This window comes from Epinephelus lanceolatus, chromosome 13 (assembly GCF_041903045.1).
Source record: "Epinephelus lanceolatus isolate andai-2023 chromosome 13, ASM4190304v1, whole genome shotgun sequence".
Classification (NCBI taxonomy): domain Eukaryota; kingdom Metazoa; phylum Chordata; class Actinopteri; order Perciformes; family Serranidae; genus Epinephelus; species Epinephelus lanceolatus.
In genome coordinates this window covers 39,439,556-39,464,901 of record NC_135746.1, presented here as the reverse complement: position 1 = coordinate 39,464,901, position 25,346 = coordinate 39,439,556, and the positions used below count along the sequence as shown (strand labels likewise).

At 40.1% G+C, this 25,346-nt stretch overlaps 1 protein-coding gene across 3 annotated transcripts; it reads right to left on the bottom strand.

Annotated features, from left to right (window-relative positions):
• Window positions 1–2,206: 2,206 nt before the first annotated feature.
• cep85l (centrosomal protein 85L) lies at window positions 2,207–24,543 on the bottom strand. Of its 3 annotated transcripts, none has more exons than XM_078174100.1 (13): window positions 24,242–24,543; window positions 20,152–20,316; window positions 16,512–17,371; window positions 15,130–15,215; window positions 14,449–14,566; window positions 14,181–14,360; window positions 12,533–12,685; window positions 12,224–12,375; window positions 10,246–10,363; window positions 10,110–10,160; window positions 8,383–8,487; window positions 7,232–7,412; window positions 2,207–6,577 (listed from the first exon to the last, which is right to left on the bottom strand). In XM_078174100.1, the coding sequence occupies exons 1-13, from the start codon at window positions 24,288–24,290 to the stop codon at window positions 6,411–6,413; spliced, it is 2,385 nt and encodes a 794-aa protein (XP_078030226.1). In that variant the 5' UTR covers window positions 24,291–24,543; the 3' UTR covers window positions 2,207–6,410. The 3 variants fall into 3 exon arrangements, with proteins under 3 accessions (XP_078030226.1, XP_078030225.1, XP_033505003.2); XM_078174099.1 differs by having other exon boundaries at window positions 12,224–12,378; window positions 24,242–24,542; XM_033649112.2 differs by having other exon boundaries at window positions 12,224–12,378; window positions 14,181–14,348; window positions 24,242–24,542.
• Between the last annotated feature and the right edge of the window lie 803 nt (window positions 24,544–25,346).

Genomic DNA, 25,346 nt, shown 5'->3' with positions numbered 1-25,346 from the left:
CCAACATCAACTGTGTCTCATGGTTACAACCAGTCAATGGTCACAGTCAACTCCCAATCAAGGACACTCAAAGGACGTTCATGCTACATTTGGAAATTCTAGTGTTCACTGGGAAGCAAAGGCACCCAGACCAACACAATCATACTGAAGATTTTGTCAGTATGATGGACAGAAAGAGTCCTGCACTTTACCTGAGAAATGTCATAACTTCCTGGTTTTCATCTGCTCACAAAAGAAAAGCTATTTCCCTACATACAGAATATCTTAAATTACACAGAAGGCTGGAGGTAAAGTGAAAAGCAGAGGGTCAGAAAACTGCCTGAAAGAAGCTTTACAGAGACAAAGAGACAAACTGAGCCTTTAATGAGGGGAGCAAGGCAATGCAGAGGAAAATAACTCTGTGTTTGAAGTTATATATTTAGCAGGGACATCTATAACTGCATGAGCATTAATTAGCAATTGTTTTCTTACCCACTTACCTTTTCAGTGCCTGTTTTTAATCCATGTATTCACATCATATTCTGCCCCTTTGATTCAATCTGTCAAACAGGTTTTTCTTCTGCATTGAACTGCTCTTTTCTCTAACTGTGATCCCACACAGTGATCCCAACGTCTGCAAAATGTCTTAATGTGCACATCCACACGTGATATTCTAATACCATTTGACATTTAAAATATTGTGCTGATGGCCCGAATGAGAAGAGGAATGGGCTTGAATGAGCTTGTCCTGGACTCTGATGGCTGGAGGTGAACAGGGTGGAGGAGGGCACATCAACTCTGTCCAAAATGACAGCTGACAGCAGCAGAGGAGAGAGCAGATTTTAAATTTGACATTAGCATCCTGATTGGCTAAGAAAGATCGTGACAAGGTTTGATTGGATAACTGGAAGAGTGAACACAGTCAGGAAGTCAGAACAGTCTGGGAGCAGGTTTTTTTCTCAAGGGATTTAGTCTGCACAGGTCCAGCTCTTTTAGGGTCTAGGGGCGACCCAAAGTCAGACAGATCAGTCAAAATAAAGAAACACAACTCACCTGCGATAATAATAATGATAATAGTAATAACAAAAATTTAAATAAAACTACAGTTATAACAATATAACATTTTTGCCCAAACGTCATATTAATAACCATAAGATGCAACAATAACCTGGTTGATCCTGATGAGCTCCCCCTGCTGACCCGAGTTTTTTCAGTGATGCCCTGGTACTGCCTCGCTGCAGGTGGATGGGGGGACACTCCCTATGACTTTATTATTATCATATATTACTTAATAATTGGTATTAGTGGTAACAGGGTAAAGGCAGGATTAGTTTTAATATACTTCTTTCCCCTTTATTATTATTATTATTTTAATTTATCTTTGTTTATTTTATTATTTTTTTCTTTTTTCTTCTTCTTTTTCTTCTTCTTCTTGTAATTATTTTTTTCTTCTCACGCACACACACACGACAGCCAGCACAACCTTGTCCTCTTTATCCCATGACAACAATTAATTCACTGGCCTGTATTCACTGTTTTTGTTAGTTTGTTAGTGTTTTGTATTGCCCTGCAATAAATAAATAAATAGAGCAGTGCAGTATAAAATCATGTCAGTTTTTAACACAGTGCTGTCTGAGGGTTCAGTGGTCAGGGCCATGCAGTGTTGGTTTTCAGCCTTGTCCCTTACATGCAGAGATTTTTTCAGATTCTCTGAATCTTTAAATGATATTATGGAGTGTAGATGCTGAAATCAATATTTTTTTGCAAGTGTGCACTGAGAAACTTTGTTCTTTAACAGCTGAACTATTTGCCCACACAGTTTTGTGAACAACTGAACCTTTCGAGGCCCCTTCCATACCTATTAATGATACTTTAATCTGATGTCAGTTAACCAGTTTATCTGTGGAATGTTCCAAACAGCTGTTTTTTGAGCATGCCATAACTTCCCCAGTCTTTTGTTGCCCCTGTCCCAACTTTTTTGGAAAATGTTGCAGGCATCAAGTTTAAAATACGTCTATGTTTTACAAGAAATAATAAAGTTGATCAGCTTGACCATAAAAAAACATAGAGGAGTGAACACTTATAGTCTAGATAGATTGGAGTAAGCAGTGGGATGGAGACAACTGAAATACTTCCTGACTGAACTTACGCTGAGCTTCATTTCTTATCTTGCACACAATATCCTGCAGGTATTCTGACAGCTGTTTGTAAGAAATCATGCAAATACTTTAGAAAAATAATTTTATTTGCCATCTGAACAAAGAAAAACAAAACACAGACCTTTGGCATTCATTGAAACTGAAATAATATCAAACAAAGAGTAATATCTTATACAGAGTAACAAGCCATCCAGTGGCTTGTTCAAACATCCACAGGTGGACTCATCTAAATAACCAAACAGATCTTTGGTTTGGTTTTCACGGTTGGTTATACTACTTCAATATTATTAAATCACATGGACAAAAAATGTCAGTTTGTTTGTGTGATAGATTAAGCTTAGTTACCTGTGTGGTTGCACAGAAGACAAAATCTATCACAAAGTGCATTGTGCTGTTTCAGTTTGCTCTTTCAGCGTCTTTGGCTCAAAATTCCCCCAACAATTTTGGAAACAATAAGCATTTAACAAGTGACAGATGACAAATGATATATGACATGATCACTGTAAAATAACACCTCTTGGAACAGCTTTGTATCACCTGATGAGTTATTAGTTAAATATAAACTGCCCATTGATTATTCAAGGGTCCTATGGTTAGCTTTAATCAGGTGGTTGACAGAGCATCTGCACACTTCATATTGCTTTTAAGACATTAAAATTTATAAAGATAAAAGTTTCTAACAGTTATCCGACATCTGCAAGTCTGATACGCACCACCAACAGGAGAGATGCATGAGATCCACATAGCTGAGGTGGGATTTCATTATGGAATGTGGAAGGGCTCTAAATGTCTATTTTAACATTCGTATTAATAAGGTAAATTTGTTCATCTTAACAGGTACAAATAAAACATCTCCACACATCAAATGCACCTTAAGATGACAGAAAATGCCCTGTTAACAAGTACATTTCTGATGTCTTAAGATGTTTAATATAGTGATGGCCTCATGAAGCCTCATGAAGCAATTTATTTATTTTCTGAGCCCACTAGAAGGCGCTCTTGGAGAGGCTCAAAGAATTGCAAATCAGTGTGCTTTCAACCTTTTGTTGAACAAAAAGGGCAGAATTAAATTAGAGTACATTGGGCATAGTGTTGAATTTATTCTGAGTGTGTTACTGATTTGCCATCATTATTCAATATCAAATGAAATGAATGCCGAAAGTTATTTGTTTTACGACTTTATGTTACTGATATTACTGAGGTCTGCTGCTGAATTCAGTGTCATGTTTCACTCGGCAGAACGCCGATTTAGTAAGTCAGCAGTGATGTAAATGTGTAAACTGTGTCATTAAGGCAGACAAGCGGAGCGTTATCTGGTAAACGTCACGTTTGTTCACTTTACATGGAGCTGAAATTAAGAATTATGTAAATTGTTTGCCTCGTGTTACTGTCTGTTCATGAGTCATAAGAAATCATAAATCATCTTTTTGGAGTAGCTGTTTACCGTGAGCTAGCTCACTCTCTGTTAAATTTAACAATGTGCTAACGGAGCAAGGCAAGCTAATTGCTAACGCACTTGGTTAAAAAGGAAAACAACCAATGCCTTGAGATGGCTGTCAGAGATGATCAGAGGTATGATCATGTTATATTGTCTGAGGTACAACTGGTGGTGTGTTCCACATGTTTTATTTCCTAATCGCTCCAGAAAAGAGGATTAGCATGCCGTCTGCGTGTATTGTTCTGTACTGTTAAAACAGGAAAACAACAGTTCCAGTTCAGCGACAGAGGCTAGAGTCCAAAGGTGAGTCAAGTCTTTGAACCGGCTTTTTGAAGTGAAGGAGTGAACCGGCTCTTTAGAGTGAACGAGCCACTTCCTAATTTCTTTGTTTCTTTGATTTAATTTACTCTGGGCGTGACGCCAGGCAGCTAGTTTACATGTTATCCAGCATGCAGTTCGGACACGCTGGAAAAAGTCTGAATTTAGAATTTAAACTTGTTATTGAGAGCCCCTTTGGCCGTGTTTTGGGATAAGGGGAGGTTGTTGGTTATTCTGGTACGAATGGGACATGTTCTGGACTGTTTTGTGAATGTTTGTGTGTGCGCGACCATGACACTGTATTCACGTCGTGTTGATGAGCACCCTCGCTAGCACTTGCTTGTATTGACAGGCTTGTTTATAAAGGGCATTGCTATGGCCAAACTTTACATCTGCAGAGTCTATTCTGGGTCTGTTACAACATCTAGATCACGTGATGCAATCTCACAAGTGAAAGAGAAATCTTATCACTAGAATGCAGTTGCTACATCATAAAGGGGTGGGTATGTTAATGTCAACCAATGGCATAGAAGCTTGACTGTTTTAAAGGTCAGAAATGTACTTGTTAACAAGGCATTTCCTGTCCTCTTAACATGCATTTGACGTGTTAAGACGTTATATTTTTACCTGTTAAGACAAACAAATTTGACTTATCAATTATTAAACGTCAAAATAGATGTTTAAAGCCCTTCTGCGTTCCATAATTTCTCTGCTTATTTAAGCTTATTAACAAGCAATGCAAGCTTGTAGTATTCATAGAAATTAACAAATTTTTGGGCCACTTGGGGGCAGCATAACAAGCTGTAAATACAATATTCACATATCACCTTATAACAATTGCTTATATACACAGCTACAAATAAAACGTTCCATAAAGCTGAGCTGAACTGCACAGTTTGAATTCATTCACTTTGTTCATCACTACAAGCAACACCTTTTTTATTACAGATAATTTGATCCATTGTCAACTTAAAAATATTGAGTTGTTCAAAATACAACCACATAGGTTGTTTTCACAAGCAGAAATTGCAGCTCATAACTGTGTTTGTTGCTAGGAGGCGACCTCTAGTGGCCATAGTAATTACTACAGGAGCAGAGGAAGAAGTCAGGTGGCTTAGCAATAAGAGCTTCAAAGTCTGCTGCACTGGACTTTCATCCAGGAGATGGGTGTTTGTGTCCCGTGTGAAACTAAAAGTCAGCGTTCAGTTATTATTATTAATGTAGCACATATGACAGGTGTGTGATGACGTTACATCAGATGTCACATCAGAAGTCCTGCACCGGGTTGGGGTAACCCTCAAAAAGCTGTGTAACTTTTCATAATAAAACTAATGAAAAAGATGTGCAGTATATGTGTAATATTTTGACATCTAAATTACTATTATCAAGCCGCAATATGGCCCCAATGGCCGCAGTATATGGTGGCAGCCTACAACAAGTTCAAGACTCCCAAGGAGGATCCTTTTGAGGTTTTATGGTGGTGGAAGGAGCATGCTAAAATGTTTTCTTACCTGGTAGTGATTGCACAGAATGTTTTCACCATCCCACCATTGAGTGCAGCCAAAGAGAATTTTCCTCCATCCAGCTTAATGGGAGTGACTGTAGCCTGTGTGTGTTTAATCACAGGTGCGGGTTGGGTCGCAGGACTTTTAGTAACGGGTATGGGCGGGTGCGGCTTTGACTTTGACATAATGACAGGTAATGGGTCGGTTCTGGTACTGAGCTTTACAGGTATGGGCAGGTGAGGGTTTTAAAAAATGGACCTGTGCAGGACTGTGTCACATGACATACAAATAGATATAAAAAAGACTGCAGGTCTTTTTTTAGTAACAGTAATACTTATTTTAAGTCAAACCATGATCTTTTTCCTGAATCTAACCACGAAGTTACCCATGGTCCTGTGGGTCATATTCAGAGGTAGGAACATATGACCTTTGTGGTCGAATGGGATGGAGGACTCATAGCAGACGAGTTTAGAAAACCAGTCTGACCTAACACCTCATCTCTCTCAACAGGCTTTCCTTCAGTTGTGTAGTTACTGGCAGTTCACTGTTGGAAGATGTCTTCACACTTAGGCTAATTTTAAAGTTCTTTCTGGATCCGAGGCTTTTACCCAGGAAAGTTTGGTATGTTTGATATATTAAAGTTGTGAACTGGTGTGATACAGAAAACTGGTCCTGAGTCCAACACCAAACTGAGGTTTGTGGTTCACTTTGGGCGAGCTCTGGCGCACAACAAAATAAATGTGAAGGCCAACAACGCCATATTGAGGGTAGGCTGAACAACATGACTGGCTTACATGACATGTTAACACTATGCGTTATCATGTACAAACCACATCATGAAGACGACACACATCACTTGTCTGTGGAAAGCCTGCATTGTTATGGACCTTATCATTCTTGTTATAGTAAATATATTATTATTATTAATCTTGATGTGGTTATCTCTGAAGTATATGGAAGTAAAAGAGTCAAAACAAACACTGAGCCATCAGAGCTGGAGGCTCCTGGGTGTCACTGTGAGACACAGCTGTCACCCATATACTGAGCGTAGCGGTCTGAGATGCTTTTCCTCAGCTCATCGATGTCTCTCCTGAGCTGGCCCACCTCCAGCAGCTTAAACCGCAGTTCTTCTTCCACCACCTCTCTGCTGTCACTCTCCTCCGCCGAAACACTCAGTGCTGGACACAGACAGCAAACAGTTATCAGATTGTGCCAGATTGTTACCTGAAGTAACTCAGTGGACATTTAGTCAAAGGTGAAGTGCGTAAGATTTAGGGGGATTTGGTGGCCTCTAGCTGTGAATTGCAAATTGCAACCAGCTAAAAACTTGTGCCGGCCAGAATTCCTTCAGTGTTCATTGTTCAGAAAGTTTTTGTCCACAGAGGTCTCTTCTTCTCCAAAACACATGAAGCAGGTGATTAGAATTGCTACAAACACTGCATAAAGCAGTTTTACATTACAATTCAGCGTTTCTCTGACACTATTCAGCATCTCAGGGCTCAGGTTTATACCATGGACCGAATTATCCACAGAGGTCTCTTTCTTTCCTGAACAAACAGACCTGGCAATTATAGAACACTCAAAAACACAGTTTCATGTATTTCTGACAGACTTTGGCATGTCACTGCAGCTCACACAGTTCATACACAACAGTTCTCATTTTCAAGTGATTATAGACTAAAGTTTCTGCCAACATATCCCCCTAAATCTTACACACTGGACATTTAAGAGACTGGTGCTCTCGCAACTAACACTTTTAATACTGTAACTTAATGTTTTATGTTTGTCTGTCTGTGTGTGTGTGTGTGTGTGTGTGTGTGTTACCCACATACATTTCATGCCCAGAAGCAGAGACAGGTTGGGCTCTTTGCCCTGTGCTCTCTGAGCCAGGATGCTGCAGAGAGCCTGGAGGTCCAGTAAACACAGGGACATCTCTTTGAGCAGCCGGCCCACTTCAGGCATCTCCACATGGGACAAGGGACTCACCGGCAGCCCTTCATCCACCTGTCGCTGCTTCTCAGTGGGAAACAAATGGGTATTTATTGTAGTTTCTGGTAGCCATTTATGTCATGCAGCAAAAAACCTGACCCTCAGGGATGCACTAATCCAACTTTTTTCCCCCAGCTAATACGCTTCACTGATCTGATCTTATATGGATGCTAACTTTTCTTTTTCAGTTCAAAATATCTCTATTTCTCTCTAACTTTGTTTAGAACTGATGGGCTGGGTCTACTTCACAGCGTGTACAAAGTAAAAGATTTGACTGCCTATAGGAACTCTTGAGTGCAGGCAATATGTGGCACACAGTACGTCATTATGAGTTTGTGTGAATTAATGAAGACACAAAGTTCAGTTTAGATCAGTTTGGTTTGCAGTATAGACTGTATATAAAGGTGGACAGCATGACAGCTCCCCAAAAGTGAAGCCAAAACATCTCAATCGCCCCCTGGTGGCTGGCTGCAGTATAGGTCTTACACCCGCCCCCCTAGCATATGGGACATGGGCCAAACCAAAACTCAATAGTACACACCAAATACATTTTTCCCGATCTGGTTCTGTCATTTTAGGTAACACTTGTAGCACTTATGTTTATTCAAGTTATCTAATGCTATAAAAAGGGAGTTCCACATTATGAATGACAGTTGTGACAGACCCTAGACTGAGTTTGGCAGGTGTATGGATCAGACCTTGATACCACAGCTCCACCCACCAATCACTACTGTGCAGACTCTTCTTCCACATGACATCACCAGCGCAGGATGGCAGTGCCTGTATCTGTGATATTTTGGCTTCAATTTCATACAGTGGGAGGAAGTGGAGACATGTCGTCCATCTGTATATAGTCGATGGATTGTGCTGAAATTCTAGAGGACATCTGAACAACCTAACCAAATCACCACTACTGATCACTGACCAAATACATCCTTAGCTCAGAATATGCTGTGCGGCATGACAGACAGAAAGACAGAGACAACACTGCTACCTGTGGTAAGGCTCTGGATGAGGGGGTCAGGTTGTCCTCCTTTTCCAGAGAGGACTGCTGTCGATGAGAGAGACCTTTCTTTTTTTGCAGTCTTGTACTGGTGGCCTATCAAAGCAGAAAATGTGACAGGTTAGCCTGATTTATTCTTTAGAGGAAGAATATACACCATGTGTGTGAGCTCAGAAATGACAGCTTTTCTCCATCATAAGGACTTTACAGGCTGAGAGGTTTTTCTACTTCTACTTTTTTTGTTGTGGAGGATTCAGTGACATGCATTGTTTGTATGCGGTACTTCAAATGTAGCTCCTGCCATCTGGTGGCACTATTTACATTCCTACAATAACAGTTCAGCTGGGACATTAACAGCCGTAGTGACTGAAATAATAGTAATAGTGATAACCTAGTCCATACCCATTGGTAGCTTTGTCACCTTCTACCTATGCCATTCCTCAATGCCTATGTGCAGTTTCACATAGATTGACCACGCCAGTGAGTAGAAAAACATGGGACAGACAGAATGACTGACTGACAGAATGACACACTGACAGTTTCTGTGATTATGTACAGCATACCATACCATGACTTAGTCATACCAAAAATTAGAAAAAAAAAACAAAAAACATTCGGCCACAGGGGGAGCCACAGCGATCGGTCACATTTTAGCCATTTTTAAGCATTTTTCTGTTGTTATAGTCCTGTTCTACATATCTACCAAGTTTAGCAAAAATCGATATGGCGGTTAGGCCTAGATAAGAAATTAGCTCTCTAGCGCCCCCATTGTGTTTGATGGGGTCAATAATGGAGGGGTCCCCTCAGATTATGTGTGGTCATATGCCTTCAAAGTTGCGTGGTGATCAGTGACACCCTTGAGATGTTATACACCTTTATGTGATGAGCCACGCCCTCCGCAATATTCATTGCCTTATAGAAGCTCAGTTTTAGTGAGTTTTCCAACTTCTGCCAAGAGGGAACTTTAGATATTTGTCCCTAGATTATGTTCACCAAGTTTCATGCAGATTGGTCAAACTTCCTAGGAAGAGATCGATTTTAAGTGTTTTTCAAAAAATTCAAAATGGTGGAAAATCCATATAACCGGAAGTTATGGGTTCTTGAGGCAAATTTGTTCCTCATGAGGAGAGGCATCTCTGTTCAAAGTTTCATGTACGACATACGGGTCATGAGATATGCCCATTCAAAGTTTGCAATTTCAATCGGTTGCTATAGCGCCCCCTTTGGCCAATTGATGTAATATTGCTTCATTCGCATCCTCCCATGACCCTCTACCACTGGGCCAAATTTCACATGGATTGACCAAGTCAGTCAGGAGAAAAACGTCGAACAGACACACCCACACAAAGAGTTTTCGTCATTATATATTAAGAAACAGGACATGAATAATCTGATGACATTACACAAGTTGTGAAAGATTACCAGCGGTCATTGGTCTTGGATAGTGACTGTCAGAACAGGCAAAAATGTCATGCAGTCTGAACCTGACATAAAAAGCTCTATAGATTTGAGGAGAACTCTTGATTTCTTCCTAAGAGTGAGATTACAAATCAATCCCACCCTCATGTCTGTCTGTTAAATATAAGTCAGGAGGCAGTTAAAGCCAAACTACAACATCTTATATTTTTGTTTTAAATTAAGGCACACGTCTTTATTCTATTTAAAGACAATGGCCTCAAGGTTAAAAAAAAACTGAGTGTGTGATTTTTATTTCTCACCGTAAGCTGCAAGGTCAGCCTCTCTATCCGCTCTTTCTGGTGCTCGATCAGCTGGTGGGGAACACAGAGAACATGTTAGTGGAGTTCATTTGTTTATGTGTGCATGCTTTGTGCATGTGTGTGTTTGGGATGCTACCCTGCTGCTGTGGTTTTGCTGCTCCAGGAGTTGAGTGTTTTCCATCTCAAGCCGCTTCAGGTCCTGCATGGGCAACCTCACCCCATCGTCCAAGCAGTGCTGCACCTTCTGCTGCAGGCTGCACCAAGAGACAGACATGTACTTACACAGAGCAAGACATAAGACCATGTTCACAGCAGTTTCTTATCGAATGTAGAGGGGGGAGTTCCTTCAGACTAAGTGCAAAGGAATTTAGTGCAGCGCAACTGCATATGAAGTTATAGACACCAGTTGACACACATCCACTCTGGGCCTTGCAAATTAAGGTATAGATGTGATCATGTGAGTTAAAAATGTTTTAAATTGATTAAAAAACCCTTTTATTTCAAGATGTTATCTTTGTACGGAGATAAGATAAAAAGAGAGAGAGGGAAAGGCTCCCGTTTATCCCTGCACGAAAGCCGTGGTGTTGTTCCTGCAGTCTAACAGAACCCCAGCTCAGACAAGAGTGCTAGGAATTAGTCCGATCAGATCAGTGCTCATTTGTAAGCAGCCTTTGGGACTCTTGGTACGTTCCATTTGAACTGAGAGGTTGGAGCTTCTGACTTCTCAGTAAGAAATTTCAACTTGAAATCCTCCTGGACTTTCTGATCTGGAAAGTTGGGAGAACCTCACCAACCCTGACCTCCAAATCCAAGATGGCTGCTCCATGTTTCCAACTGTAAAGAAAGCTGTAGTAATACACTGTTTATTAGCAAATGCCATCTTATTTGTGTTTCATTAAATCAGCGGTACACACAGTACTATGCAACTTCTATCTGTGGACATGTTGCTGCAGTGTTTGTATGGCAAATACAGTGGAATGTCTTATTCTGACGTGGCTAGAGCAAAAACTGTGAAATAAGGGGCCATGCACATGCTGCATTTTTTGAGCCCTCAAATTAATTGCTTTCAGTGTAGATGCACAGCAGGCATGGTCAAAACCAGAGCGACACCAAGCGCCTATTTTCCAGGGTGCGACAGCTGCGCCCTGAGAAACAACCAATCACAGCCAGCAGACGTCTTTCCCTTCATGAGTAAATATTAGTCTGTGATAAATATGGAGAAGAAGTTTATTAATTTAGTGCAGGGCTGCCAGAGCTTTACATCTGTCCTACAGACAACAAGCCTACACACAAACAGTGTCTGGAAGAAGATCAGCTCTACCCTCAGGATTTCAGCTAAGATATGGTGCTTGTTATGGTTGCTTAGCAACCACAGGTGCAACCTGCCACTGTGCTCTTGAAAGTTGGTACAGAAAAGGCACAGGAGTAGCACCCAGTGCCTGACCTTGCATTTTCCAGGCAGTTAAAGACGCAGCATGTGCACTGTCTCTTAGGGTTTTCCGACTTGTTTTAAAGAAAGGTGTGATGTGACAGGTTAGACCTCTGCTATTTACCTACCCCCAGTCAGATCCTGCCAACATTAGTTAACCCTTTACTGGTTGTAGTTGAGACCATTTTGACAAGAACCCATCATTGTTATTGGGTCAAATAATTTCCCACTGCAGTACTGTTTGTACAATCAGAAGTTAGTGTTTCTTTCTGGTCACCATAAACCAAGTGGTTTGTCTTCTACAGCACAAATGTGTCAAAGTCTGTCTTTTGGGGAAGATTCAACACCTTGGGGCCTGCCAGATGCAGGATAATGTAATAAACCAAACCTCTGGTGAAAATAATCAAATTTCATGCAGACTGGTCCTTACGGAAAAATGGATGACGGCCAGCCTGTCAGAGAAAACTCTTCTTTACGTGTTACTGGGAGGAAATGGTACCTGGTCAAGAACAGGCTTAAAGAATCTTAAGCATCTTTCTGGAAGGATTACCAAACATGAAAGCTGCAGAACAACATGGTAAAATGGGGCCAAATGGATGGTGCATACAAAAGGGGAACTGAGCAGTGTAACAGCAAGTTGAGGAGAACTTGTGTTAACTGTGTAATTTTCTGGTTGATAATGTACCTTTGTACAGATGCCATCAGCTCCTTCTCCCTCATGGCCTGCATTTCAATGCTGATGTCTTTCTCCTTCATCAGAGCAAACCCTTCTTCTAGGCTCTGTTGTAAGCGAGATGCTGTTTTTTCCAGATCCTTGGCTTTCTGTTGCACCTCCTCCTGCTGAGCGCACACACACACACACACACACACACACACACACACACACAGTGTGGTCAATGAACATCACTGTACTACAAGTTAATGGGGTATTCATTAACCAGTTGAGCATTACAAACAATTTTGTGTGTGTGTGTGTGTGTGTGTGTGTATATACCTGCTGGGCCTGGGCCTGCACCTCATCCAGTGTCGGCAGGTCAGACAGGTATTTCTCCAGTGTCTCTATGCGTTGCTGTTTTTCTTGGTTCTGTTGGCTCTCCCTCTGACACTTCTTCTTCAGACTGCTGATGTAACGATCCCTCGTCTTTATCTGTCAACAGAAACACATCATGTCACTTATACACTGATTTCATATTATCCTGGTGAATGTAATTAAAGTCCCCCTCCAGACATGTTTAAACTGTTATGATCTTTTCTTCGTTTAATAGAATATAATAGAATAGACTTTATTGTCATTGTGCTGCAGTGCAAAATAATGAGATTAGGAGGTATTCCCTGAGTATATAGTAAAACACACACACACACACACACACACACAAATAAATTCAGAGCACAAAACACACATGCACATAAATTAAATAAAGCAGCACTTGTTAGATATTAAAATAGCATGATGTATAAATAGAAAAATATAAAAACAGACCAAAAAAAATCACCGCTGCTCGAGGGTGAATGGTGAAAGAGGAGAGTGTATGGAGATGGCTAGCGTTAGCGTAAACACGGGAGCGATTCAGCTGTACATGTCTGAGCCTCAGTCAGAATCAGATGACAAGTCTGTTGTGCACCATAATCCGCAACAAAAAGATGTTTCAGCATGGTAAGTGTAGTCAGCATCTTTCATTTGTTAGCTTGTTAGCTTGCAGAAAGTGACTGACACAGCGTTAGGGTTTGTGAAACATACAATAATGTGGTATGATGAGGGTTTTTGGTAAACAGTGTATGGACCATCTGGGGATGGTTTCCATCCCAAAACTGCCACTCTGCCATGTTTGCTGTCTAAACTTTCACTTTGCTAATGCTAACTCTGCTCTCTGTAGGGGAGACTGGGGACAACTGTGACAAGGGGCGACTGTAAAATCTAAAATTGCACCAATCAGAAACGAGACAAAACCATGAGTCATTATACACATGGTCTGCGATGATCCTCTCGCCTGACAAATGACAAACTGATGTCTCATTTTGAGAAATTTCATTTACAGTATTTTCCTCACACTAACCTCTCATAGCTGATATGATTAATTACATATGATTGCTCTAAGTGTTGGGGCAGATGTAGCATTTGACTTCTAGTGTGTCAATCAATACTGTGACTCTTACACTGCTTGTAAATAAGTAGATGTCTGTTAACAAGTAGGGCACAGATGGTGTACAAGTTACTTACATAAAAATTCTGTCCAAAAAGTTCAAGAGATTTTTAAGTAACAACATCACGACGAGTCCGCTCTGTGCTGGAGGGTTTCAGGTCTCTTTGCTTGTGTTGTGTCAACGTCTGTTACCTTGTTGATATGAGTTTCCTGTATTAGTCAGTGATTGGCTTTCGTATTAGTGATGAACCTAATCTAGCTCACTCAGCGTACGTCTGAATCTCAGATTTGTGCACAGTAGAGGAGTGAAAACACCTCGCACAGATACAAGTCAGTAGAGTCTAGGTCAGACATTCAGGGGACATAAAAAGAAGAAAAACACATATCTGAGTGGAGGGGGACTTCAACTGTTTTCAACATAATATAAAAAGCATAAACACATATTGACAAACACACATGGATGAATTTGTTCTCATCAGCTCTGTTCTGTCCTTGTTGTACCTTCTCCTCCAGTTTCCTGATGTCCTCTGTGTATTTTTGTGTGGCTTGCTTGAAGAACTCGTTCAAATGAAGAACTTCCAGTTCAGCCACTGCCAGCTTCCTACCAAGATCTTCATCACAGCACAGCCTGTCAGACGGCTGTTTGCATGGTGTTCTCATCGCTGATTCCTGTTGGAAAAACTACAACTTGTGCTGTGACTTGTCTTATGAAGGGATGTGATTATCACAGTAAGAATTTGGATACTCATTCATCACAAAGTATTGGTACCTTAGTACTTGGGATGTGTGGCTCATCGAACCATCCTCTCTGGCTCTGCAGGACCTGCTGAGCTCTGAGCTCATTCTCTCTGATCCGAGCGTGGAGCTGCAAGATCTGCTGCTTCTGTCTAAAACACACAACATGAGCCTGCTCACAAACACTGTCATCTGGCCTTTCGAGAGCATCACACAGCAGCTTTGTATTAAAGGTCCAGTGTGTAGGATTTGGAGGGGATAAATTGGCAGAAATGGAATATGGATGCAAGTATCTTTTCTTAGTGAATAATTACTTAGAAAATAATTATCACTGTGTTTTCATTGTCTGATAATGAGCCACTTATGTCTACATAAGGAGCAGGTGCTCATTCACAGAGATTGCCATGTTCACCGCCATGTTTCTACAGTAGCCCAGAACAGACAAACCAAACACTGGCTCTAGATAGACAAATTTGCATTTTCAGGGTAGCCAGTGTAATTAGCAGCCAGTCCACAACAAGAGCATCTGAAAAATACTGATTTCTTTAACATGAAACTACTTTATTCATTTGTTTTACCAGTGTAAATCATCTGGTCTAGTTGTTTTGGAGAGGAGGAGACTCCTGTAGATAATCGGGCTCCTTCTGAATGTCTGGATCAGAAAATAGGTGAGCGCACCTTAATACGTGCTGGGCAAGTGTGTGTCCGGCAGTACCTCTCTATCTCCAGCTCTCTCTGTCTCAACAGCCCCTCTTTAACTTTCACCAGAGTGTTGACTGGAAGGGAGCTCCCCATCAGCATCTGCAAACACACATCACCAACACACATGCTGTAACACACACAGTGCACAAGTACATACCGACTTAACTGATAACAGTGATGTTCATAATCTGTTTTTGATCCGTTGCTCACGTTTCGGGGGCAGGTGCTCAAGCAAAGAAAAAAACGGTACCCGTCTATTTAATTTCAAAAATAAAGTTATATACAGTAACAAGTTTTGCTTACTTAAGTAACTGTTTTACTGCCCATACAGTGATGCAAACAAGGGTGTCATTTTGTTTAAATATTGTGAGCGACACATATTAAGTTGGGGTGTCTGGGGGTCCTCCATCAGGAAATTTTGAGTCTCAAACGCAAAACATCCTGCATTCTGTTGCATTTATTTATGTAAAGGAAAACAAAATTCAGGTGGCAGGTGACATATCAAAATAACAATATAATTGAATATAATGCAGTAAGACTCTCAGCCATTCTGTACTGTTTTCAAGTATTTATTCTCCTGTAGATCAACCTGTCTTATTTCATGTTGTCTGCTGAGTCTACACATGTCTTTTACTCTGTATTAATGATGGACCATGTTCTGTAGTAAGGTTTAAATTTTTCTGGATGTACAGAGTAGAGGTTACTCCGACATACTGACACACTGAGGATAATTTTTACCTCACATTTCTTTAATATGAAGTTAACAGAGTGCTGAAGAGAAAAGAGTCTTTTGGGGGGAAGTTTGGTTCTAATTTAGCCTCTTGCAAACATGGGTCTTTTCTTCAGACCTTAAATGCAAGCTTTAGTTTATATTTTCTCTTGTTTTTACTTTCCTATCAGAACCCTTCAATTTAGCCTGCGATCAAGCTTAATACTTTATTTCCTGTTGGTTCAGACATTAAAGTTGTTTTTTCAAAATTCAATCCAAAGTCCAAGAATTTGTAAACAACAAAAAGTTTGTGTATACACAAATTCTTAAAGAATCCCAGAGAATAGATGCCTGTAGCACGAGGCATGTGCAGCACCAAATTGAAACTCAGATTGATTTAAATGAATTATCAGAACCACGGCATGGGAGATCTAAACAATTATCGAGTTGAGTTTTGGTTTTTAAAGTTTTGTTGTTGTTTTTTTATTCAGGCCCTATTCCTTTTTTGTTATTTTGAAACTGTAAAAGATTGAAATTAAAAAGTAATGTTGCTTTTTGAAAATCAATTCATCTTCTACAACTGTCCACAGTAAACGAAATTTGAACCAGGGGTGCCCAAACTTTTGCATGCCACTGTGTATACCTTCCCTCTCCCTCTAGCTTCATTATTATACCCCTCCTCTCACCTGACTAAGCCCTGGTTCCTGCTGATGTCCTTGCTGACATGATAACGGTCCATCTCCGCCGCAGGCCTCTGTCCCAGCAGTACTGATCTGACCTCCTACACTCTCTCCTTTGGGTCTGTACTCCATCTGCTCAGTCAGCCACATCTGGGTGCGGACTGAGGGCTGAATCGGGGAGCCTCTGTCAGTCTGATGACCCAGTGGAGAGTCTGCTTGTTTGGGTAAGCTGAGGCCATAAACCTGTGTACCTCCACGAGACAGTTTAGCTTCTGGTAAAGCACTGTAGTTCATGTCCAAACTGCTGTGCTTGACTGAAGATGACAGAGCTGAGGAAAGGGACATGTCTGTGTCCAAACCGCTGGATCTACTGCTGTGGTTGTACCGGTAGCAGGGGCCAGCTCCTGGTGAGCGCTGCAGCAGGCTGTGGCAGAGCATGGAAGAGGATAAAGGCAGATAAAGGTCCACGTTTGCCCGAGCAGGCTCTTTTTTATACCCATAGAGCAGATTTCTGTCCAGGGAGCCATGTGAATCTGCATTGTACTGATCACATGATGTCCTAGTGGAGCTTTTATCAGCCCCAGATGACAACTTGGTGAGGGAGGACCACCTCCTGATGGGCTGGTGGTCCTTCATGTCCAGACAGCTTGGTGCACCCAGGGGAGATATGGCTGGTGTAAGCAGCTGGCAAGACCTGCTCCAACGACCTGAGCTGCTGGGTGAGGCTGGAACTCTAAAACTGGTGTAGGGTGAGGAGGACGGGGACAGCATGACGTGGACAAAAGGGACGGCGCTATCATCCTGGCCCAAGTGATGCTGGGACAGCGGCTGGAAGGATAGAGGCGTGGTACTGGAACTGGAGTCGTCTGTAAGACATACAGGCCAAACAGACCATTAGGCAGGGTTTGGTCACACAGAGAAAATGTTTTTTATTAAACTTTAACTTGAATTAAGCATTAAAATTTCGGGTATATATGTGCTTTTAAGGCACTTCACACACTTAACCCCTAAATTAAAAACACATGTTCTTCTTACCCTTAGTGCTATTTATCAGTCTAGATTGCAGAAGGAAGTGTGCATCTTAGTTTGATACTGCTGGCTTACACTATCAGCACAAGCCTTTTGCCAATGAGTAGATGCACTCTTCCTTCTGTGCAGTGATACAGTTGGCAAGCAGCAAGGTCTGGATTATCTTGAGTAAGCAGGTCATGATTTCTACAAAGTTGAGCTGTTGTTGTTTGTGAGTCTGTTGAGTTTTTCAAATGTATTTTTTTGGCGCTTTGAGCACCATAAGCTGAGTGTCATCTAGTTCCATTATATTGGAGAGAAGGCATACATCTCTACAGATAATGTCTCCAACACTGGGCAACTCCCACCAAAACAATCTAGACTGGTAAACAGCACTACAGGTAAGAGGAAAAAATTATGTTACCTTTAATGTGTGATCTACAGTCTATATCCCCTTTCACACTGTCTATTCAAGGCAAGAACTTCACACTATTATGTTGCCTCGCCATTCTGTATAAAAGGTACAATCATGTAATGGGTGGACAGAGTGATCTCGCCTTGAAGGTAGTAGCAGAGGTAGTAACAGTGCCAAAACGACCTCTGTGTAAAAAGGAAAGCCGGCAGGATGGGACCATGGACAGGACTATGGTTGGGAATCGCCAGAGGACCCAGGATATTGCAATATGATGAGTATTGTGATAAGATATATTGCGATATATTGCAATTATTAGTTATTTCCTCCAAGGGAAATTTTGTCAACATAAATTTTAATTCATAAGTTAAAGATTTCAGTCTGTTCATCTCAGTTTGATTATTTTTATTGCAGCAAAATGTGATGCAAAGCAGACTGAAAGCTAGTCAGAAATGCTGCATACACCTGACAAACTGAACTGTTGGCAGATTTGACGCCCTCTGTGAGGCCAGATTAACACTTCACATGCAGGTATCCTGCTAACTGAATGGTAAGGCTTATCCACAATCCCCCATTCCTGTGCCGCATTTTGCAGGAGGTCTGCAGTGTTTGCTCCGGTGTGACTTTCATGTACTGCTCTAGTTTGGAGAACGTGAGACAACAGTCACCACTCCTCTGTGAGATAATGTGTCGTAATAGTTACATATGGATCCTCTGACCTTAAAGACCAGGCATCACAAGTTAATGCCACCCTTCCTGCTGTTTGAGTACATTCCTCAACTTTATGCTTCACTTCTCTGCAGAGCTTGGGTATGGCTGTGTCGGTGAAAAATGATCAGGACAGAGTCACATACCTGGGTTCCAGTGTTTCTGGCATGTAACAAAAGCCTTAGTTTTCAACAAAGCTGTATGGACGCAGATCTTTGCAAATGAAGCAGATGATGGACTGTGTTATTTTTGTAGTATTGCCTGAGTATTTTATTCTCATATGACACTGCTTACAAATCGCCTATGTCATATCCAAGTCCTTCTTTCCTTTCATGTTAAAAAATCCTAAATAAGTCCAGATATTTAAACCCAGACGGCGCATGTCTGATTTCTTTCTCTGCTGCCTCCATCTTTGCTTTGATGAAATTCTTGCTAAATGCTGTTGACTAAGACATCTGCTGACCTCACCAGGAAAAACACCATCAGCACCATCTAGTGGACCAAAAAAGCAATTGATTTTATAATCTAGTACCAAAAGGTGTGTATATTGTATGATGTATTGTATTGATACAATATCACCATGCAAAATATCGTGATACTATGCTTTATCACTTTTTCCCCCACCACTTGACAGGTGTAACATTTGACAATCTATTATGTGTGCGAACCACCAACAGGAAAAAAGCAGCTGATAGCAGTTAGCAGGTAACTCAAAGAAAAACAGTGGACAACAATAGCCACAAATTGGGAAAACAATGAGGTCCAGGAGCTCCTTACCCTCAAAGCAGAGGACGGTAAATGATCTTCGTGCCATGTTAATGCCATTGTTATTGTTTAGAAAGTGCTGCTGACATGTATGTTATATGTCAACGCTGTTGTGTTATATGTTAGAACAGTGCAGAACAATCAGAAGAGAAACATACATTTGGCACAATGTATCACCTTAAAACTTTGACGCAGCTGATTCCAAATAACGAGAAAATAAAGATTTGTGCAAATTTTAGCAGAACTAGAAGCAAAACAAAGTGAGCTTCTGGAGGAGACAGAGCAGCAGCTCCCTTGTTGGGAGTTTTCTGGAGTTACATAATATGGGAGTTGTTTGTCATGAATTATTGTGTGTTGGCAGTGATACTGCAGTTGTTAAATATACACTCATGGTTTACTGTTCCAGCTGTGGGTGAATGCTAAACAGCTTATGAGCATCATTAAATCCACATATCCATCAGCCTCTTTGTTTTTTGGTGTTATGTGATGCATAAGCCTCATATCTCTAGTGTATTGGTAATGCTGCTATATCAATCATGTTCAGCACAAGCAAACTTTCCATTTGGTTTCTTAGGTTTGCTTGATGTGTTGTGTTGTTTGGGAATGCTGAATGTTTGACTGTAAGAGGGATCCTGTAAAATAACGCTGTAGTTTTGCTGATAGTTCATTACACCACACTCACATTTGTTTTAAGCTAATACAAAACTACTGCAAGAGACAAACAGTGCAGAGCACACAGACAGGACCTCCTACCTTCCACGCTGTCAGAGCAGTATGTGCCAATGCCAGTGTCCCCACTGTCAGACACCGTGCTGTGTCTGCGCCCACCACAGATACTGTTCCCAGGACCAGGAGGGTTACTGTGCCAGGCTGATTCATGGCCAGGAACCCATCCTGGAGATCCACCGCCACTGGAGCCTAAAACAACAGTTTTGAAAATGATATTCTTATTAGGTTTTTTTTTCGGTAATTGGTCAAAGACAAAATATTGGACAAATAATTCTGACAGAGACTTGAGTGTACAACATTCATGGCAAGCCATCCAATAGTTATTGGATACTCAGGTAAGTGTTACACTTTGGATTCCATGTACTGCTGAATGCTGAAAAGCCTCTGTTCTCAGTGTCAGGATCTAAGACGCACTGTAAATATCTAGCAAGTTTGATCTGAGGGAGTTCTGACTGAACAAAGGTGCATTGCTCACTAACAGCACTTCGTCAGCCCTCATGATTATCATCAGCCAGTGGGAGACTGCCATAATGCTGTGTGCATGTACACACTCGTGTGTGTATGTGTGTGTTTGAAGGATTGAGTGCGCGTCTCGAGGTGAAACAGACCCAGACATGGAAATGAAGCTGACACATTCAAAGGTCTTGTTTTGTCCAACCACAAATCCAAAACCAAAAATATGATGTTTCATTTTAAAGTATAGCAAATATTCAGGCGATGGAACCTGTGATGTTTTTGCATTTTCAAGTAAGACTTAAATGATGAGCCTTATCAATTATCAAAACAGTTGCCAAATAATTTTGTGTCGGTGTGGGGGAAAAAATCGATTTTTAGATGCATCGAGATTCTGTCTTGAACGATGCGAGCACTGATGTGGAAAACTCATAATTGATTTTTCAAATTACCGTAATTCCTCGACCATTCGCACTATTGACGTAATTCCAACGGATTCTGAAAGCTGAGAAGCACAGCAAGAACATTACGGTAGTGACGTCATTACCTGTGGAGGAGGGGAGGGAAGTGAGCACAGCAGGAGGAGTGTGACAGCTGACGAGGAGAGTGCAAGTTGGAATGTTTTAGCGGAGTTTTGGTGGCGTTTTCTTTGTGAAATATATTTAGTGTTGTAAATAATAGTATTTGTGTTTTTTGAGAGCTTTTGAGTTTTTTTATGCCGTGTTTTTGAGTGTTTTTTGTTGTGTTTTCGTCGTGTTTTCACCATAGTTTGTAGTTTTGCCACCGTTTGTCTTTTCTTACAATAGTTCGTGTTTTTATAGTTCATAGATAGTTATAGTCAGTTATAGTTTTGTAAATACTGGAGGAGAAATGTCGAGGAGGTCGACGAGGGACAGGAGAGTCCCGTTGAGATTTGTGGATGAGGAGGATGGACCGGTGGAGTGTAGTCATCTCAACCACAGTGAGTAATACAGTTTGTATGCACTGGATATGTATTCCCAGCTTTATTACAATAATGTTTTTTCAATATCTAGTGTAAATTTTCTTATTGGCTCGTTTTAGAATCGAGAATCATTGCCCTCGGAATCAGAATTGAATCGAATCGTGAGGTGCCTAGAGATTCCCACCCCTAATTTTGTGTAAACCAGTAAGTGAATCCACAAGGCCTATTTGAGCTCGAGGTAAGTCTGTTGTCTCAGTCTCTCTCTTTAGTATCTGCAGGTAGTCTTTCCTTATATATTATATCCCTCCTGTTGTCAGGATCAAATGTGGCCTACAGGAATGCATTAACAGGTGGACCCTACCCAACCACCTCCACAAAGACTGGAGTGGTGGATGCCATCATGTGACTTCCTGGTGATGCTACAGAATGAACTTGCATTCCTTTATAGATTTCACTCAGTATTTCATAGTATTAACTACGCTGAGTGTTAGTGACACAACAGTATTCGCCTGGTATATAAACTTGGGGTGGGAATCACCACAGGATCCACGATACAATATTATCATGATACTTAAGTCATAAAACAATATTATTGCAATTTTAAATATGTTGTAATATGCTGAGTATTGTGATAAAATATATTGATTTACCTTACCATTACCTTTTTCAGTTGCATTTTATGTCCCAAAAGAAAAACACTTTGTCAACATATGTTTTATCTAATAAGATAAGGTTTGCAGTCTGTTCATCTCATTTCAGCCAGTTTTTTTTTCAGCAGCAAAATGTATCTAGTGGTCTGAAAAAGCAATTGATTATATTATTCTAGTGTGGAGGTTTAATTTGTATTTGTCCTATTAATAATCAATATAATTTAAAAAATGATACTTGGCACTGTGTGATGATGCAATATTGACACACAAAAATATTGCGATACAATGCTTTATCGATTTTTACCCCCTCACCCCTTCTATTGAAAATCTAACAGTAACATGTTATGAATAATGATTCGAGACAGTAGTAATTAAAAACTTTTTTAAAAAAAATAGCTATTGAAGCTTTTGTTTACGTATGATTAGAGCTTTGTATGATGTAGGCTACAATAAAACACTCAAATACTGTTTCATTCAAACAAGCACTCAAAACACTAGACAAAAAACCAAAGCATTTCCATCACTGCCCAATTCTAAAAAAAATATCAGATTTTAAGTTGAGATGATTTAATAAAATATTAAAACTTGTGTTTGATATACACACCCCCTCTTCAGTGGCTCTATGTGGCTTTTACAAGAAATTATATGGAAGTCAATAACAAGTTATTTTTTTATGTTTTAATTTTACATTTTACATTGACGTAAGCTTAAAGTGATTCATACATTTTTCAAAACACTCATACACTTTCAAAAAAAAGTTTTAACACTCCTTACATCAACTTAAGTTTGCGTCATACATCTATGACCTGGCGCCTTCTCCTAAATTTTGGTGAATCTGAATAGCGGTGGCTAGTTAGTGGTGGAGTCTCCCTGGCTGGGCTAGCTATTGATTCCAAATCCAGGAAAGAAAAATTCTCAGAGGAAAACAGAGAACTCAATAGTGAGGGACAGATTTCTTTGCTTTCACCGCCAACGCAATGTTTATGCACAAAATAATCAATGCTCATTTACAACTATTAGCCTAGTAATATTGATTAGCTTATTAGGACCCAATAGGCTGTGTTATCTTTATTGTAAAGCACAAATATATACTGATATAGACTTTTTTTTTTACTTTAACTGTCTCTCTTTTGATAGTAAAGGTTGCTGACTCCTGCTAGTATGTCCTTTTCCAGTTTTAAATTGCATGTCCTGTTCAAAAAATATTTTAAAGTGCATGCCACGTTTTTTTTTTGTTTTGTTTTGGTGTTTTTTTGCTTTATGCTGTGTTGTATTTAAGGTAGCCTTGTGTAACATGTTGGTCAAGGGACTACAGATGAAAAACAGCCTCTTGGCTAATTGTGACATTTTTTTACCTCCTGTATTTATTAATGTGCACTGTCCCTTCTTAAATAAATTAAACTGAAACTGTATTCAGCGGTGTAGTGGAGGGTATACAGGTGTACAGGGTTAACCCACCTCTTTTTCTGTCAGTTTACAGTATACCCACTTATCAGCTAAAGAGCCATTGATATAGCACAGTATTCCCACTTCCTCCTCTGTAACTTACTCATCTAACGTTACCCAGTAGTGCACACACCTCATCATCTACCACTACACCACTGTTTACATTATGAAGACTACTGTGGTATACTACTCTAGTCCATATGCAGTATTTACATACGTATTGATACTTATTGTAATCAATTGATTTCAAGCACATCCCAGTCCTCAATGATCACTGACTCGTTTAGGCCGAGTTAGTGCCGCACCTCCAGTAATCTCAGCTGCTTTCTTATCTGCTCTCTTCAGTTTACTTGCAGCTGCTGTGTGACTCCTCAGAGCAAAGAAACCACACCAACACACACTTCTTCTTCTCTCTGTGCTCAGTTAGTTGATCCTTCGTGTTAATGCAGTCTGTAGTATCACAGTGGTGTAATATCCCAGTAGTTGCTCATGTGTGCTAGCTGCTGTACTGCAGCAGCTGGTGGCCTTTAAACCACAACCACATCCAGCTAGCTCGCATCTCAAGCATCATCTTCTCAGCACACACCGCTCTCTTCTCACCGTTATCTTATAGGCGACTCACCTGTTTTAGTAGACTCGTATCCGTCTTCTAAATCACTCCTGTACCACATTCTGTGTTATTCTTGGCTGTATGTTATAAACAGCAGGGAAAAAACGTCAGTCCGATCAGAGGACAAAATAAAGGACGAGGCCAAAATCAGAAAAGACGAGTACTCTGATATTCATTACATTATAGTACAAATGATTAAAAAAACCGTATCTGAAATGTTGTCGGTGTGAAAAACATTCTCCGTCCTATAACGGTATCCTTCCTATAAATTAAGCCCGCACGTCCGGAGCTGAACGTCCTCTGAGAGGAAGTGATTCAACAAACTCCGCCTCCGCAGCTCAGAGCTCAACCACGGGCCACTGCAGCCACTGTCAGGGCTACGGAGTGTCAGTTCGGCCAATATCAAATAAAAATAAAAATAAAAATAAACTTTAAAATAAAAAAATATGGTTATGAACAAATCCTGAAGTAAAAAAATGAGGCAATACATGTTTAATACAAATAAATATAATATAGAAAGTGGTCATTATAGCCACATTTTTTTATTTTGGGTACTTTTATTTCGTAATTCCACATTTATTAATTTTAGGGTAGGTCTACCTTTATTTCAAAATTTAACATTTTTTTCAGTTAAGTGGACTTTTATGTCATATTTCCAGATTTATTTATTTCAGAGAACATTTAGGCTATTTCATAATTCCACATTTGTTTATTTAACTGGACTTATATTCTTTATATACACATTAATGTATTTCAAGGGACTTTTATTTCACAGGTCTACATTTATTTAATGCAGGAGACATTCATCTCGTAATCCCACATTTGTTTATTTTATTTTTATTACTTTTACTTTTATTTTAAAATCCCACTTTTTTTTCTGGAGATTTTTTTTATCTCGGAATTCTACATTCATTTATTTCCAGGTATTTTTACTTCATAATCCCATACTTATATATTTCAGGGGACTACTATTTTGTAATTTTACATTTATATATTTCTTAATTCTATATTTATGTATTTTGGGGAACTTTTATTTCATAATCCCACACTTTGTTATTTCAGAGAAATTTTTTTAGTTATAGACTGTTATTTGGTATTAACACATTTTTATATTTCA